Source organism: Dermochelys coriacea, chromosome 8 (genome assembly GCF_009764565.3).
Source record: "Dermochelys coriacea isolate rDerCor1 chromosome 8, rDerCor1.pri.v4, whole genome shotgun sequence".
Classification (NCBI taxonomy): domain Eukaryota; kingdom Metazoa; phylum Chordata; order Testudines; family Dermochelyidae; genus Dermochelys; species Dermochelys coriacea.
Window position 1 is genome coordinate 41,519,546 of NC_050075.1, and position 16,164 is coordinate 41,535,709.

Sequence of the window (16,164 nt, forward strand, 5' to 3'; positions counted from 1 at the left end):
GTCTCGGATATCTGATCAGCAATCAGCAACAGTCTCTTGCTCGCCCCCTGACTCAGAGGAGGAATCAGAGTAGGGTCCCCAAGAGCAGCCAGCCTCAGCCGAGGCTCCCCTGGCGGGGGAAACGGAGTTGACTGACTTGCCTGAGCCTGCCTTCTCATCCTCTACACCTGATGAGGCGGCAGTGGGGCCTTCCTACACTGTTCCCCAGGATGATATAAAAGCTCACCAAGAGCTACTTAAAAGGGTGGCCACGAACCTGGGACTAGAGGCCGAAGAGTTGTTGGAACCCTCCGACACCCTGTTTGACATGTTGAGTGTGGCCGCCCATGGGTGGCAGGTGTCATAGGCTGGGGGAGGCTGTGCATCCCCATACATCCAGGAGTGGCCCCACCCATGCACTGCCCCCAAACTCCCCCTCTGTGGCTTCCCCTTTTGTGGTGCCCCGGCTCAGTCTGGGGCCACGCAGCCTGCCCTCCCGCCGCTCCGAGGCTGAGGCCATGCCGCCCACCCTCCTGGTGCTCAGGGGCTAGGAGTATGGAGAGAGAGAAGGGGCTGGGGCCATACAGCCCACCCTCCTGGCACTCTGGGGCTGTGGGGGAGGGCAAGCCTGGGGCAGGGGCTGGCAGCCACGGTGGGAGACCCAGGTTTGAGATCCTCATTCAGAATCAGAGAGAGAGACAAGGTGGGTGAGGTAATATCTTTTACTGGATCAATTTCTATTGGTGAAAGAGACAAGCTTTCAAGCTCAACACAGCTCTTCTTCAGCTCACCTTGTCCTCGCACCAATGGAAGTTGGTTCAATAAGAGATATGATCTTACTCACCTTGCCTCTCTTATGTCCTATGACCAACATGGCTACAACAACACTGCAAATAATTCAGAATCAGAGACTTGAACACTGGGTCCCCCACATTCTAGATGAGTGCTCTAACCACTGAGGCTCTGGGCTCTGGCAGGGAGCGGAAGAAGCAGGGCCTCATGCGGAAGGGATGGGGCTGCGGGCTAGCCTCTCCCAGCTGGTGGTTCACATGTTGCCCATGTGGCCGCCCCATCTAAGGCGGCCTTGCCTATCCACGAGGGAATGGTGAAACTGATCAAGGCCTTGTGGCAAACTCCCTCCTCCAAGCAGGTGGAGAGAAAGTGTTATGTCCTGGCCACAGGCTTTGAATATCTTAAGACCCACCCTTCCCTGAGCTCGCTGGTCGTATCCGCGGCCAATGAGCATGACAGAGAGGCGCAGCTGGGCTTGACTCCTAAGAACAAAGAGGTGAAGAGGCTCGATCTCTTTGGCAGAAAAATTTATTCAACTGCCAGCCTCCAATTGAGAGTGGCCAATCACCAGGCCCTACTTGGCTGCTATGACTATAACATCTCGCAGTCTTCGGCCAGGTTTGTGGATTTGCTGCCTGGCTCTTCTTGAAGAGGGCAACAGTGGCGAGGGCAGCCCTCCAAGTAGCCTTGGACACAGTGGACTCCGCAGACAGGACCATGGCTTAGGCCATTTCCATGAGGAGAGAGTCTTGGCTGCAATCATCTGGGCTGTTGGTGGAGTTTCAGCAGCTGATCCAGGACCTCCCCTTTGATGGCCTGGCACTATTTTCAGAGTAAACGGATAACAGATTACCTGGCCTGAAAGATTCTTGGTCTACTTTGCGCTCCCTGAACCTTTACATGCCAGCGCCCACAAGGAAGCGGTTCAAACCGCAGCAGACCCAGATTCATGAGCCAATCAAAATCAGAGCCCTTCAGCAAAAAGGGCAAGGGCTATAAGCTCCAAAAGGGTCAACTGCCAGCCTCCTCGGCTCACTTGAGCTCTACCTGCCACCAGCCGGGTAACAAACAGGCATTTTGAAGGGTGCACTCGAAGGTGACCTCCCAGCCTGTATCCTGAATCCAACACCCTTTTGTTTTCCAACGGTTTATTGCCCCACCTCACTGCTTGGGCTTCTTTAACATCAGACCAATGGGTGGTCAGCACTGTGGCAGGGGGGTATACCCTCCATTTTCTTTCTATACCTCCCTCCCACCTCCCCTCCCCATCCCTCTTCAGGGACCCTTCTCATGATCATCTGCTTGCTTAGGAGGTGCAAGGTCTTCTGTGGGTGGGAACCGTGGAGGAAGTTCCACAGCATTTATGACCAGTTCTGCTCTCTCCAAGGTCTCAACAATGGTTCACTATCAAATGTCTTCCTCCTGTCATGGTCAGGCAACCTGATGTATGCCTTCCCACTAGTCCCACTGATCCCACTATTTTTTTTTCGAAAGGCCAAGGGGGGCCTATGCCCCATCCTTCACCTGTGAAACCTCAACAAGTATCTCAAGAAATTGAAGTTCCACATGGTCTCCCTGGCCTCCATCATTCTCTCCCTGGATCTGGGAAACTGCTTCACCGTCCTCGATCTGAAAGTCACTTACTTTCATATTTTGATATTTCACTGCCACAGAAGGTTCTGTCGAATCATAGTTGGGAACACCCACTACCAATTCACAGTGCTCCCATTTGGCCTAGCTATGGCACCAAGGGTATTTACGAAGTACATGGCGGTAGTCGCTGCCTATCTCAGATGTCGGGGTATCCAGATCTACCTGTTCCTCAACAACTGGCTCATCAAGGGTTCAAGGGACCATGTCCAAGGCCGAGACACAATGCTGCGAGCCATCTGTCAAGCACCGAGCCTGTTGATAAACGAACAAAAATCAACATTGGTACCTATGCAGATGACAGAATTTATTGGAACGCTACTCGACTCTACCTGAGCCAGAGCATTCCTGCCAGAGGCCTGGTTCAGGGCAATGTCCGATCTGATAACCCAGGTCATTGCCCACCCACTTACCACAGCCCGAGACTGCCTCAGGCTACTAGGGCACATGGTTGCATACACTTACATTGTCCAGCACGTGAGACTTCACCTCTGACCTCTCCAGATTTTGCTGGAATCGGTCTACTTACTCTCCGGCCAGATATCACCTGGACAAACTTCTCATGATCCCGCCACGGGTACTCACCTCCCTGCAGTGGTGGTCCAACCCAAATCCGGGGTTGGAAGGTGTGCTGTTTGTGAATCCATGGCCCACACTGTCCCTGATTTTGGATACATCTGACCTTGGTTGAGGAGTACACCTCAGTACACTCAAAACTCAGGGGCTATGGTCTCGAGAGGAGCTGTCACTGCACATAAACATCAGAGAGCTCAGGGCTATCCGCCTGGCTTGCAAAGTGTTCCTTCTCATCTGTCCAATTGTGTGGTGCAGGTGCTGACAGACAACACAGCCTCCATGTTCTATGTCAGCAGACGGAGGAGCTCAATCATTGGCCCTTTGTCTGAAAGCCCATCGGCTGTGGGACTTCTGTATCCAGCGTGCTATCCACCTGGAAGCCTCACACCTCCCCAGCATCAGGAGCATATTGGCAGATTGCCTCAGCAGGTCCTTTTTCTCTCACTCGGAGGTCGTTAGGATGCTCTTCCAGAAGTGGGGAACTTCCCCAGTGGACCTGTTCGCCAACAGACAAAACAGAAAATGTCACCAGTTATGCTCTCTGCAAGGTCTTGACAATGGCTCACTATCCAATGCCTTCCTCCTGTTTGTGGTCAGGCAGCCTGATGTATGCCTTCCCAGTAGTCCCACTGAAGATCAAAAGGGACAAGGCACAAGTCTTGTTTGGCTGCACCAGCATTGGTTCGGCATGCTCATGGACTTAGCAGTGGCAGCCCTGTGGACACTTCCCATCTGCCTGGACCTGCTCTCTCAGGATCACGGACAATTACCCAAACGCCGCCTCTCTTTACCTCACAGTGTGGTTGCTGAGTGGCTGAACCCCAAGGAACAAGCCTGCTCTAGTCAGGTGCAGTAGGTCCCCTTGGAGAGCAGAAAGCCCTCTACCAGGGCGATGTACCTGGCAAAGTGAAAGCGCTTCTCCTGATGGGCGTTGGAGCGGAATATCTCTCCGATCCAGTCATTTCTACAATCTGTCCTAGATTACCTGCTTCACTTAAAGCATCAGGGCCTTTTATGTTCATTGATCAAGGCCATATCAGTCTCAGCAGTCATATCAGCCTTCCACCCTCATGTTCTGGGGTAGATCTATATTCTCACATGAGATAATGTTCAGTTCCTGAAAGGCCTTGAAAGACTTTTTCCGCTGATTTGGGACCCAGTTCCCCAGTGGGATCTCAACCTAGTCCTCTCCAGACTCACTGGCCCTCCCTTCAAACTTCTCGCTTCCTGCTCTCTTTCACACCTGTCATGGAAAGTTGCATTCCTTCTAGCTACTACCATGGTGAGGTGAGTCTCTGAGATTAAAGCCCTCATGTCAGAGCCTCTGTACACAGTGTTCTATAAGGATAAGGTCCAACTGCATCCGCATCCGGCCTTCCTGCCAAAAGTGGTGTTGCAATTCCATGTCAACCAGGGTATTTTCCTCTCTGTGTTCTGTCCAAAGCCTCACACGTCCAACAAGGAGAGGCGTCTGCACACCCTAGATGTCAGGCATGCCATGGCTTTCTACCTGGAGTGCACCAAGCCCTTCTACAGATCTACTCAACTTTTCATTGCGGTCCCTGACAGGATGAAGGACCTCTCAGTGTCTTCTTAGAGGATTTTGGCTTGGATCACAATCTTCATCCATACTTGCTACGAGATAGTGCAGGCTGTGTCTCCACTGATAGTGAAGGCTCATTCCCCAAGGGCTATCCAGGACATCTGTAGAGCCACGACGTGGTCATTGGTACACATGTTCACGACGCACTATGCCAGGGGTGGCCAACCTGTGGCTCCGGAGCCACATGCGGCTCTTCAGAAGTTAATATGCAGCTCCTTGTTTAGGCACTGACTCCAGGGCTGGAGCTACAGGTGCCATCTTTCCAATATGCCGGGGAGTGCTCACTGCTCGACTCCTGGCTCTGCCACGGGCCCTGCCCTCACTCCACCCCTTCCCATGACCTCCCCTGAGTCTGCCGTGCCATTGCTCCTCCCCCTCTCCCCCAGAGCCTCCTGCATGCCACAAAACAGCTGATTGGGAGGTGTGGGGATGGAGCATGAGGCACTGATCAGCAGGGCTGCCAGTGGGTGGGAGGCACTGGGAGCGGGGGAGTGGGGGAGCTGATAGGGGTCTGCTGACACATATTACTGTGTCTCTTTGGCAATGTACATTGGTAAATTCTGGTTCCTTTTCAGGCTCAGGTTGGCCACTCCTGCACTATGCCATCACCCAAGAGGCCCAAGATGATGCTGGCTTTGGCAGAGCCAGGTCCATGAACTCCTACCTGCCTCTGTAGGTACTGCTTGGGAGTCCCCTACAATGGAATGGACATGAGCAAGCACTTGAAGAAGAAAAGTCGGCTACCTTTCATAACTATTGTGCTTCGAGATGTTTTGCTCATGTCCATTCCATGACCCACCCCCTTCCCCTCTGTCAGAGTTCCATCAAGAAGGAACTGAAGAGAGGGGGGCTGGCAGTGCCCCTTATACCAGCACATATGTGCGCCACTCCAGAGGGTGCCAGAGCCAGTCCCCTACGGATACCACTGAGGGAAAAACTTTTGGCTCCGGTGCATATGGCGAGCACACACACCTACAATGGAATGTAGATGAGCAACACATCTTGAAGAACAACAGTTACGAAAGGTTATCGTCTTTTCCTCGTTCCTAGTGTGTGACCTTGCATTTGGCTGTGTCAAAACATGTTTTGTTTGATTGGGCCTGGATTACCAAGCAATCAAGGTCACACTCTATCAGTGACCTGTTGCTGTCATTGTTTACCACCTCACCAAGCTTTGTGTCATCTGTGAACTTTATCAGCAATAAGTTAATCCTTTATTTCAGAGTATTGATAAAAATATTGAGCACCATAGGGTTGAGAACCAATTCAAACAGGACCCCTCTGGAAACACCCCAACTCACTGATGTTTCCCCAGTAATAATGAAGGGCCAAATCCTAAGGTGGTGACAATTGGCATAGCTTCGTTTAACACAATGTGTCCACATCAGTTTACTCCAGCTTGTAGTGGCTTAGCGGCGGGATTCCTCCCTTTCCGGGTCCATGGGAGGCCATGCTGCCTCACTATGTCTCAATGTGTCACCTACCATGGGGAATTAGTGGGGCGACAAGAATCTATAGCTTCGGTCTGTGTTCAGGGGGGGTGAGCAACAGACACAGTCAGGGTAGCCCAGGCTCATAGTCAGGACAGGGTAATGAGTCTATAGCTTGGGCCTGTGGTCAGGGCTGAGCAACTGCAGTTAGGTAGCCCTTGGCCCTCAGTCAGGGTGGGGCAATGCAGGTCTCTGACTCAGGCCTGTGGTCAGGACCGAGCAACAATCACAGTTTAGGCGCCAAGGCCCTTAGTCAGGGCAGGGCAATCAAGATCTGTAGCTTGGGCCTGTGTTCAGGGCAGAGCAGCAATGTGTTCAGGCAGTCTATCTCCTGTGGATGGCCAACAAGCTCTGGCCTCTTGACCGAAAGGGGAAGACTGCCATCCCAGAGTTAGGGGTGGCAGGGGGGATGCAGGCCCACCCACTCCACTGTGTCCTTGCCCAGGGCCCTAACAGTGGAAAAGTGGTCTGCCATGGGTTCAGCAGGGATTCTGACCACAACATGCTGACATAAGCTCAGGTGGTGCTGCAGCCAGACTAGGGTCAGCTACCCCGGGCCACTTCCCAACTCCCCTTCGGGTTGTACCTAGGTCTGTAAAGGGCTCTCCAAGTCATCAGGGTAGAAGGCCTGCGGCAGTCCTGGCAACTTTTCTGTGGGCTGGACAGCATATAGCTCCGGCGGCCCTGGCCAGTCCTCAGCTCCCCAGGGGCCTGCAGCAGTCTCCCAGCTCAAAAGAGAGCAGAAGGTGACTGGCTCCTCCAGCGGCTGCAGCCCAACTGAGCTCTCAGACCCGCCTTTTCTACTTCCTATCCCATCCACTGACTTCCAGCGGGAGGGGTGAGCATGGCCTGACTCCTCCCACCAGGGCTCAGTGAGGGGTTCCTCCCCCTCCGGGTCCATAGGAGGCCACCCCGCCTCACTACACAGTTGAAGATCTGCACTGTGTTTTGAGATCTATCAGTTAGTAGTATTTGATCCATTTAATAGGGACAATATTGATTTTTGTATAGTGTTATTTTCAATTAGAATGTTGTGTTGACTATTTTTGCAGCAGTTAAACCATTCTGCAGTGGAAACGTTTTTGGCTCCTATACAGGGTCTTTCATTCTCGAGGCATCTAATTAGATACTGCTAATGGAGTAGCTGCTAGGGAACACTGCAGCGGTCATGTGTTCACAGTAGCTTGCACACAGACCTTCAACATTAGTATCTGTTTTATGAGGTGAGGGAACGTTAGTCAGGGTGTCATGCTTTATTCACTATATTTGTTAAAATTCCCTTGAGCTTTACGTTTTACCGCGGATAGCCACCTGCGACTGACAGAAAGCAGTGGGCTTACCAATTCTTCTTCCCAAAATGGCACCTCTTAAATTGAAGCAGTCATTTTCCTCCCCTTCCTCCTAAGTAATTTATAGCATTATTGTCAGACTTGGACATAAACCCTGCTGTTGGACTTGAATCTGTGATCACCTGTCTCAGATTTTTGCTGCAAGGTAATCCACACTCACCATTTGTTGGTGACCTGGTTTCATGTACAGTGTAGTGTTGAATTCAGTGAGCCTGTTTGTTGATTTCCCTTTTGTGTGATGTGATTTATTTTTCCCTTTTCAGAGCTCTACAGGGGAGAATACAGATTCTCAGCTGATGGCCATGCCAAACACAGACCCCAGCATCAGGTAAGATAGGACAAATCCTGTCCATCTGGATTAGTAGTGTTCAGATATTCTGTTTGGTTATTACCTTACACTTACCTGTTCTCTCACCCATCTCTGAATACTCCATCTGGCTCTCATAATTTGCCTCCAACTCCCTCTACATCTATTGGCAAAACTACTGACCCTTATTAAACTAGCGTATTTGAATCTTTCTGTTCACTCTCTGGGGCATTTAAGTTGGAGAGACCCTCATGTTATGGCTCTACTTTCTCCTTTTCCTCTAGAGTTTCTATCAATGACTCTTTGAGTCCTCCTCTCACTCCACTGAGTCCCCTCCTAAGAATAGAGAACCTTCAGAAAAAAGCATAGGGCCGGTCTCGGTGAGAAGTCCATTCATCAATCCAGGCCCCAAGCTAGGAAGATGCCTGGAGGGCTCTCCAGGAATATTCAAGTGCTCAAGAAGGCTACAAAGCGTAGTAGCTCCAGTAAGGGAAGTGTTTCTTCTTGAGAGCATTCCAGGGACCCTCAACACAAGAGAGAAGGCTTCTATGCTAGGGCCAAGAAAACCTAAAACAGAAAAATAGCTCTGTTATCTCCTACTGATCTTTCCTGCCCACTCGCCTTTGGAGGAAGGGGAGTTTTCAATGTCTTCTCCTTTACAGGATCCAAACAGTGAGACCAAAACCAAACTGACAAAAAGAAAACATGTTTTATTGGACCAAAAAGATAGTATCTCACCCACCTAGTCTCTCTAATATCCTGGGACCAAAAATACACTGCAAAAATAAATAAATAAATAAAATGTGTCCTTTTTAAGAAGGCCTCCAAACCAAATCCAGCCAGCAGAGTTGCTGATTGTAGGAAGCAGGCAGGCTTTCTCCCTTTTCCTTAGGTCAGGGAAGGAGCAGCTTCACCCAATTAATAAGGCCCTTATCTCAGAGTCTTGAGTCTGAGCCGGCAAAGTCTCTAGAACTCATATCAGGCTTATTGATTAAAAGTATAGCCAATTGACCGACTACACTTGTGTTTTGTTATGAAGAATGTTCAAGAGGCCAAATAAGCAAACTTAGCCAATTTTGTTGCTAAAAGCAAACAACAGTGCACTATAGGAAAGAAAGAGTTACTATATTACTGATCCTTGTGGGCAGGTGTTTCTCACAGTTCACTTTACACAGAAGGTGTGCTCCCTAAATAGGCCCTCAAACTACCTATATTTACAGTAGACCTGATTACAAGTTAAAAGCACTCTATATGTCTCCCAAGTCTAATCTTCACCAATCAGCCTGTTAGCTTCTTTTTCTGGTACCATGGCACATAGAAAGTGTAGGGGACAATTTCCTGGTGCAAGTGCTGGAGGAACCAACTGGGGGCAGAGCTCTTCTTGACCTGCTGCTCACACACCGGGAAGAATTAGTAGGGGAAGCAAAAGTGGATGGGAACCTGGGAGGCAGTGACCATGAGATGGTTGAGTTCAGGATCCTGACACAGAGAAGAAAGGAGAGCAGCAGAATACGGACCCTGGACTTCAGAAAAGCAGATTTTGACAACCTCAGGAAACTGATGGGCAGGATCCCCTAGGAGAATAACATGAGGGGGAAAGGAGTCCAGGAGAGCTGGCTGTATTTTAAAGAATCCTTATTGAGGTTACAGGGACAAACCATCCCGATGTGTAGAAAGAATAGTAAATATGGCAGGTGACCAGCTTGGCTTAACAGTGAAATCCTTGCTGATCTTAAACACAAAAGAGAGGCTTACAAGAAGTGGAAGATTGGAAAAATGACGATGGAGGGTTATAAAAATACTGCTCAGACATGCAGGAGTGAAATCAGGAAGGCCAAATCACACCTGGAAGTGCAGCTAGCAAGAGATGTTAAGCGTAACAAGAAGGGTTTCTTCAGGTATGTTAGCAACAAGAAGAAAGTCAAGGAAAGTGTGGGCCCCTTACTGAATGAGGCAGGCAATCTAGTGACAGAGATGTGGAAAAAGCTAATGTACTCTATGCTTTTTTTGCCTCTGTCTTCACAAACAAGGTCAGCTCCCAGACTACTGCACTGGGCAGCACAACATGGGGAGGAGGTGATCAGCCCTCTGTGAAAAAAGAAGTGGTTCGGGACTATTTAGAAAAGCTGGATGAGCACAAGTCCATGGAGCCGGTTGCGCTGCATCCAAGAGTGCTAAAGGAGTTGACGGATGTGATTGCAGAGCCATTGGCCATTATCTTTGAAAACTCATGGCGATCCGGGGAGGTCCCAGATGACTGGAAAAAGTCTAATGTAGTGCCCATCTTTAAAAAAGGGAAGAAGGAGGATCCTGGGAACTACAGGCCAGTCAGCCTCACCTCAGTGCCTGGAAAAATCATGGAGCAGGTGCTCAAGGAATCAATTCTGAAGCACTTAGAGGAGAGGAAAGTGATCAGGAGCAGTCAGCATGGATTCACCAAGGGCAAGTCATGCATGACTAATCTAATTGCCTTCTATGATGCGATAACTGGCTCTGTAGATGAGGGGAAAGCAGTGGACATGTTATTCCTTGACTTTAGCAAAGCTTTTGACACGGTCTCCCACAGTATTCTTGCCAGCAAGTTAAAGAAGTATGGGCTGGATGAGTGGACGATAAGGTGGATAGATTGTCGGGCTCAACGGGTAGTGATCAATGGCTCCATGCCTAGTTGGCAGCTGGTATCAAGCGGAGTGCCCCAACGGTTGGTCCTGGGGCCAGTTTTGTTCAATATCTTCATTGAAGATCTGGAGGATGGTGTGGATTGCACCATCAGAAAGTTTGCAGATGACACTAAACTGGGAGGAGAGGTAGATATGCTGGAGGGAAGGGATAGGATCCAGAGGGCCCTAGACAAATTAGAGGATTGGGCCAAAAGAAATCTGATGAGGTTCAACAAAGACAAGTGCAGAGTCCTGCAGTTAGGATGGAAGAATCCCATGCACCGCTACAAACTAGGGACTGAATGGCTAGGCAGCAGTTCTGCAGAAAAGGACCTAGTGGTTACAGTGGACGAGAAACTGGATATGAGTCAACAGTGTGCCGTTGTTGCCAAGAAGGCCAGTGGCATTTTGGGATGTATAAGTAGGGGCAATGCCAGCAGATCAAAGGACGTGATCATTCCCCTCTATTCGACATTGGTGAGGCCTCATCTGGAGTAGTGTGTCCAGTTTTGGGCCCCACACTACAAGAAGGATGTGGAAAAATTGGAAAACGTCCAGCGGAGGGCAACAAAAATGATTAGGGGACAGGAACACATGACTTATGAGGAGAGGCTGAGGGAACTGGGATTGTTTAGTCTGCGGAAGAGAAGAATGAGGGGGGATTTGATAGCTGCTTTCAACAAAATACTGCTAATGGAGTACCTGCTAGGGAACAGCTGAAAGGGGGTTCCAAAGAGGATGGATCTAGACTGTTCTCAGTGGTAGCAGATGACAGAATGAGGTGTAATGGTCTCAAGTTGCAGTGGGGGAGGTTTAGGTTGGATATTAGGGAAAAAAATTTCACTAGGAGGGTGGTGAAACACTGGAATGTCTTACCTAGGGAGGTGGTGGAATCTCCTTCCTTAGAAGTTTTTAAGGTCAGGCTTGACAAAGCCCTGTCTGGGATGATTTAGTTGGGAATTGGTCCTGCTTTGAGCAGGGGGTTGGACTAGATGACCTTCTGCGGTCCCTTCCAACCCTGCTATTCTATGATTCTATGATACCCCTTTTCTCTTGTTTTTGAATACAGCATTCCAAACCAGTTGGGCCATGAAGGCATTCCTTACCAGTACCAGGTAGAACATAAGAATTGCCAATACTAGGTCAGACCAATGGTCCATTTAGCCCAGTATCCAGTCTTCCACCTTCCATACCAGGTGCTTCATGGGAGCTGAACAGAAGAGGCAATCATCGAGTGATCCATTGTCTTGTTGTCCACCCCCAGCTTCTTGAAGTCAGAAGCTAGGGAAACCCAGGAATGAGGTTGCATCCCTGACCATCTTGGCTAATAGCCTTCATGAACTTATCTAATTTTTTTTAAACCCGTTTTGCTTTTGGCTTTCACAACATCCCCAGGCAATGAGTACTACAGATTGTTGTATGAAGAAGTACTTCCTTATGTTTGTTTAAAATCTGCTGGCTAATAAATTCATTGGATGACCCCTGGTTCTTGTTATGTGACAGAGTAAATAAAACTTCCTTATTCATTTTCTCCACACCAGTCATGATTTTATAGGACCTCTATCATATCCTCCCGTAGTCATCTTCTTCCAAGCTGAACAGTCCCAGTCTTTTTAATCTCTCCTCTTCTGGAAGCTGTTCCATACCCCTACTCATTGTTGCTCTTCTCTTTGTATTTATCAACATTGAATATCATCTGTCATTTCCTTGCCGAGTCAATCCCTTTGTAACTCTTTGAAGTCAGCTTTGGACTTAAATATCTTGAATAGAATCATAGGACAGGAAGTGACCTTGAGAGGTCATCTAGTCCAGTCCCTTGCACTCACGGCAGGACTAAGTATTATCTAGACCATCCCTGATAGGTGTTTGTCTAACCTGCTCTTAAAAATCTCCAATGATGGAGATTCCACTGTGACACTGTATACCTTGGGGAAGTGCTTTGTAACCCCCATATTCCTCAGCCATATATAATTGTGAAATTGCATATAAAGCATGCCATGTAAGGTATCAGAGGAAAGGTTATGATCTGCTGAAACCCATTGTTCCATCTAAACATGTGTATCATTCATGCATATAAAATTATAAGAATTGTGTTGTATAGTTTTCACTAAAATATGCTGTGGGTTTGGGAAGCACCCAGATACTAGTTCTCCAGAGACAATGACAAGGGAGGTAACCAACACCCAGGTGGGTGCTGACCAGACACCACCAGCCATTGTCCAGCAGAGGAGTTACAATTCAGTGACTCACTCACAGAAGACACACTGGGGTATTGCTTCACCTTGTGACTCAGCAGTGCCCACCAGACATGCCTGGACTTGTGTTCTCCAAGCACATGGACAATCACTTAAAATCTATCTTTTGTAATCAATAAACTTCTTTTACTGTTTATCTTTACCAGTGAGTTTGCCTGAAGTGTTTGGTAAATCTACTTAGGCTTACAAAGGCTGGTGTATGTTCACTTTCCGTTGAAGAAGTGGTGAACCAATTAATAAATTTGCACTGCTCGTCTTGCTCCACCTCATCAGGCAAGAAGGAAGATATATTAATTGGTATTACTTCCTCATCTACTCACCTTTCTCAACTGATACTGCCCCAAAACTGGGGGTGTAGTCCTCATGCTGTGGATCTATGACAGTTGATGGGAGACGTGGGATGCTGAATCAACCCATAGTATTTTGCAATAAGTGACTTGCAGCAATAGAAACAAGGTTAGTCAAAGGAAACATCAAGAAAATGGTATGTAATCACCACTGTGAGAAGGTCATCATAAACCCGTGCAAGGAGAGAGGGTTAAGTGTTGGGAAGTTCAAACAAGGCGCAGCTTAACAAAGGACTGGAAGGTGTGAGGTGGGGGGATAAGTGTTGGGTTCTGGAGGAAGCTGGAGGGGCTCCCACTTGGGAACTAAGACGATGATATGAAGAGAGAAACACAGAGCCTGAACACGAGTTCACTACAGTGTGGCTGGGCTCTGGGCTGACCAGAATGGACTATGCTTTAGCTTTCATTTCTCTGTGCTAACCAATGGGCATCCTGTGCTGTGTTATAGTGGACTAATACAGGCTACTGTTTGACAGTGTTGTTTGAGTCACTGCAAATACTTGCTGAGGTGCATTAATTCCTGAAGAGTGGACAAGTCTCAAGAAGGAGTTTGTCTTAGTTGGACTTGCTGAACAGAGCTCACGGGTGAAGCAGGAGGGCTGAAGCCCAGAGGTTCAGTCAAGGAGGCGGTGAGGCCACTGTTGTGTTAACAGGCGAGCGATCTGGAGTCCAAGGTGTTCTGCAACCCATAGCAGCCAGCATGATTTCTGGTCCCTTCTCTCCCTCGCTCAGCTTCCATGTCCTGTTTATATATCCTAGCCCCAGAGAGGGCTCCTTGATTGCACCCAACTGATTTTGGCTGTAAGCACCAGACTGTCCCTTAAAGAGGCACCCCACGGAGGAATGAGACCCAGTAGACTAGTCTCTCCTGAATTCTTGGAGGTGATGTTTAAAAGGGTCTCCGTTACACTGGGACTCCAAGCCCAGCAGACAAATGAGAACAAGAAAGGCAGAATGGAGGATGGACCTTTGGGGGAAAGGCTCAAAATGAGACTAAGAAAGCTATGTTCTTTCCCTTGCATTCCTTGTTTGAAAGCAGGATCAATCTGAATGGGAAGAACCAGCTACAGACAGATATTCTGAAAAACAAGCTCCCAAGTTCTGTCGTTTCCCTGAAGATAAATAAGACTCTCCAAATTCCTTACATAGCAGACACAGACCTACTAATTTCCTGAACACCAAACCAATAGGCATATTTAGGCATCTCTCAGAAAATGTATGAAGCTTGAACTATCGTCCTTCAGGTATACATCTTTTCCGAGGCCCTCACAAGGCCATCTGGCTTAGACAAATGACTAGAATGAATTTAATAATGAGTCAAGTCTGTACTTCATAAGATCACCCTGGCAGCCTCTTATATATTGGAGCTTTCTTGGATGCTCCGAGATCCTCATCCAGAAGTATTGTTCAGGAGGCAGCTCTGCCTTTGTGCCTGATAGTGAGTTGACCAAGAAATCCATGCCTTTTTTGTGGAGACCTTGACTAGGTGTAGACACTGCCAAGCTGCCTTTTACCTTGGTCCTGAGTCCTCCAGGAGATGTCCAGGGAAGGAGAAGTGTCTGTGTCCTGGAATTGGTAAGATCCCAAAGAGCAGGTTTCTTTTCTCTCCCAAGCCTCGAACAATTGGATGCATTGAATCATACTGAAATAAAGCATGTGTCCCAGACAGGACAATAAGAGAGAAGATGAGAGATTGCTCTTGCTCTGCTCTATTGTATTTGTATTGCCCAGGAGGCACAGCCTGTGGGGAACTGTAATATATCTAAAATCTCTCTACAGATGCATGGAAAATCCTGGAGACTCCTGGCATGGAACCGTGGAAGCCTTGTATGTGGATGGCCATATGGCTTTCCTGCCTATCCAGATCAGGAACTTTCATTGCATGTTCCTTCGTGTCTGCTATCAGGGGTAATGCTGGTCTCTGTCACTCTCAGTCATGGGAATGGCTGCCCTCTACTCCAAAGGAATTCATATTGAAAACAGTGACTGAAAAGGATCGTGCAATCTGTGAACTACGTGAATGTGAGCTCTCCCTGTGATGCTGTGGCTGAAATGACTAACATGATCAAAGGATGCATGGCCGAGGGAATATCAAGCAGGAGAAAGCGATGATTTATACTTCTGTATAGAACACTAGTGAGATGAGTAGTGGCATACTCCGTTCCCACTTTAAAAAGGAAGTTGCCAAATTGGAAGGGATTCAGAGAAGAGCCACAATGATGATTCCAGGTCTGGAAAACTTGTCTTACAGTGAGAGACGGAAAAAGCTCAATCTTTTCAGCTTGTTCAAGAGAAGGTTAAGAGGTGACTTGATGAGGATCTCTAAGCACATACACGGGGAAAGGATATCAGATAATAAAGGGCCTTATGGATTTTCCCCCTCTTCCTCTACTACATGCTGGTAAAAGGTGCAGTCAGTACATACACCAATGTATCAGACTCCTCATCCCTTCATGGCATGGATTTATCATAAATATAATCACCTTCTATAGTGGCGGTGGTCTGTGATAACTGAACACATTTTAGACATTAAAAAGAAATGCTGCTTTCCTTTCAATGTAAGGCCTGATTCAATAAAAGTAATGTGCAGGTTCTGAAAATTCAAAGGTGCTTAACATTTGGATGTACAATGTAATAAGGTGCTTTTCAGTAATATGGTAATCTATTACTGTAGCAATGGGTAGTGTTGCCTCTATCTTCAGACTTCTTTTGCCAAAGTCCCATCCTTTGCTCTTGTTCAGCAGCCCTTACTATGAACACTTAAATGCTGAAAGGCATGAGATTAATCCACTGGGGTTACTTAGAATCTGACATCTGTACTAGCGTGGTTCCATGGAAAACCTCTACCAGCAGAGCGTTGGAAAGGTCCCATGGATTCTACTGGGTTTTGGATCAGAGGCTAATGAAGAGCTTGGTCCAGAGTTTGAAGAGTGTTTATTCTATTTCTGATCTAGATTTAGTATGTTTTGTGAGGAATTGCTGAACCTGTTTATTTTGAGGCATATATTTTCTCTTTTCAATGTGTTTTATTGTATAATATGTTTGTGATGTCTTTTATATGGTAAGACTGATACTATGTCTCAGTGTTAGTGTCATGGTCCTATTATGCCTGCTGCTTATTGCTATTTGATATTAATTATTATTATTTGCTTACAC

General features: G+C 47.8%; 1 protein-coding gene across 8 annotated transcripts in view; it reads left to right on the top strand.

The window, feature by feature from the left end:
- ATF6 (activating transcription factor 6) overlaps nt 1–16,164 on the top strand; it is a 396,729-nt gene that overhangs the window by 199,014 nt on the left and 181,551 nt on the right. For all 8 annotated transcript variants that reach the window (XR_006273702.1, XM_043490629.1, XM_038412787.2 and 5 more), the window contains one exon: nt 7,703–7,767. Coding sequence is in view for 7 of the 8 variants with exons in the window: in XM_043490629.1 (XP_043346564.1) it covers nt 7,703–7,767 (65 nt within the window). In the remaining variant the exon portion in view is untranslated. The remainder of the gene's footprint in view (nt 1–7,702; nt 7,768–16,164) is intronic.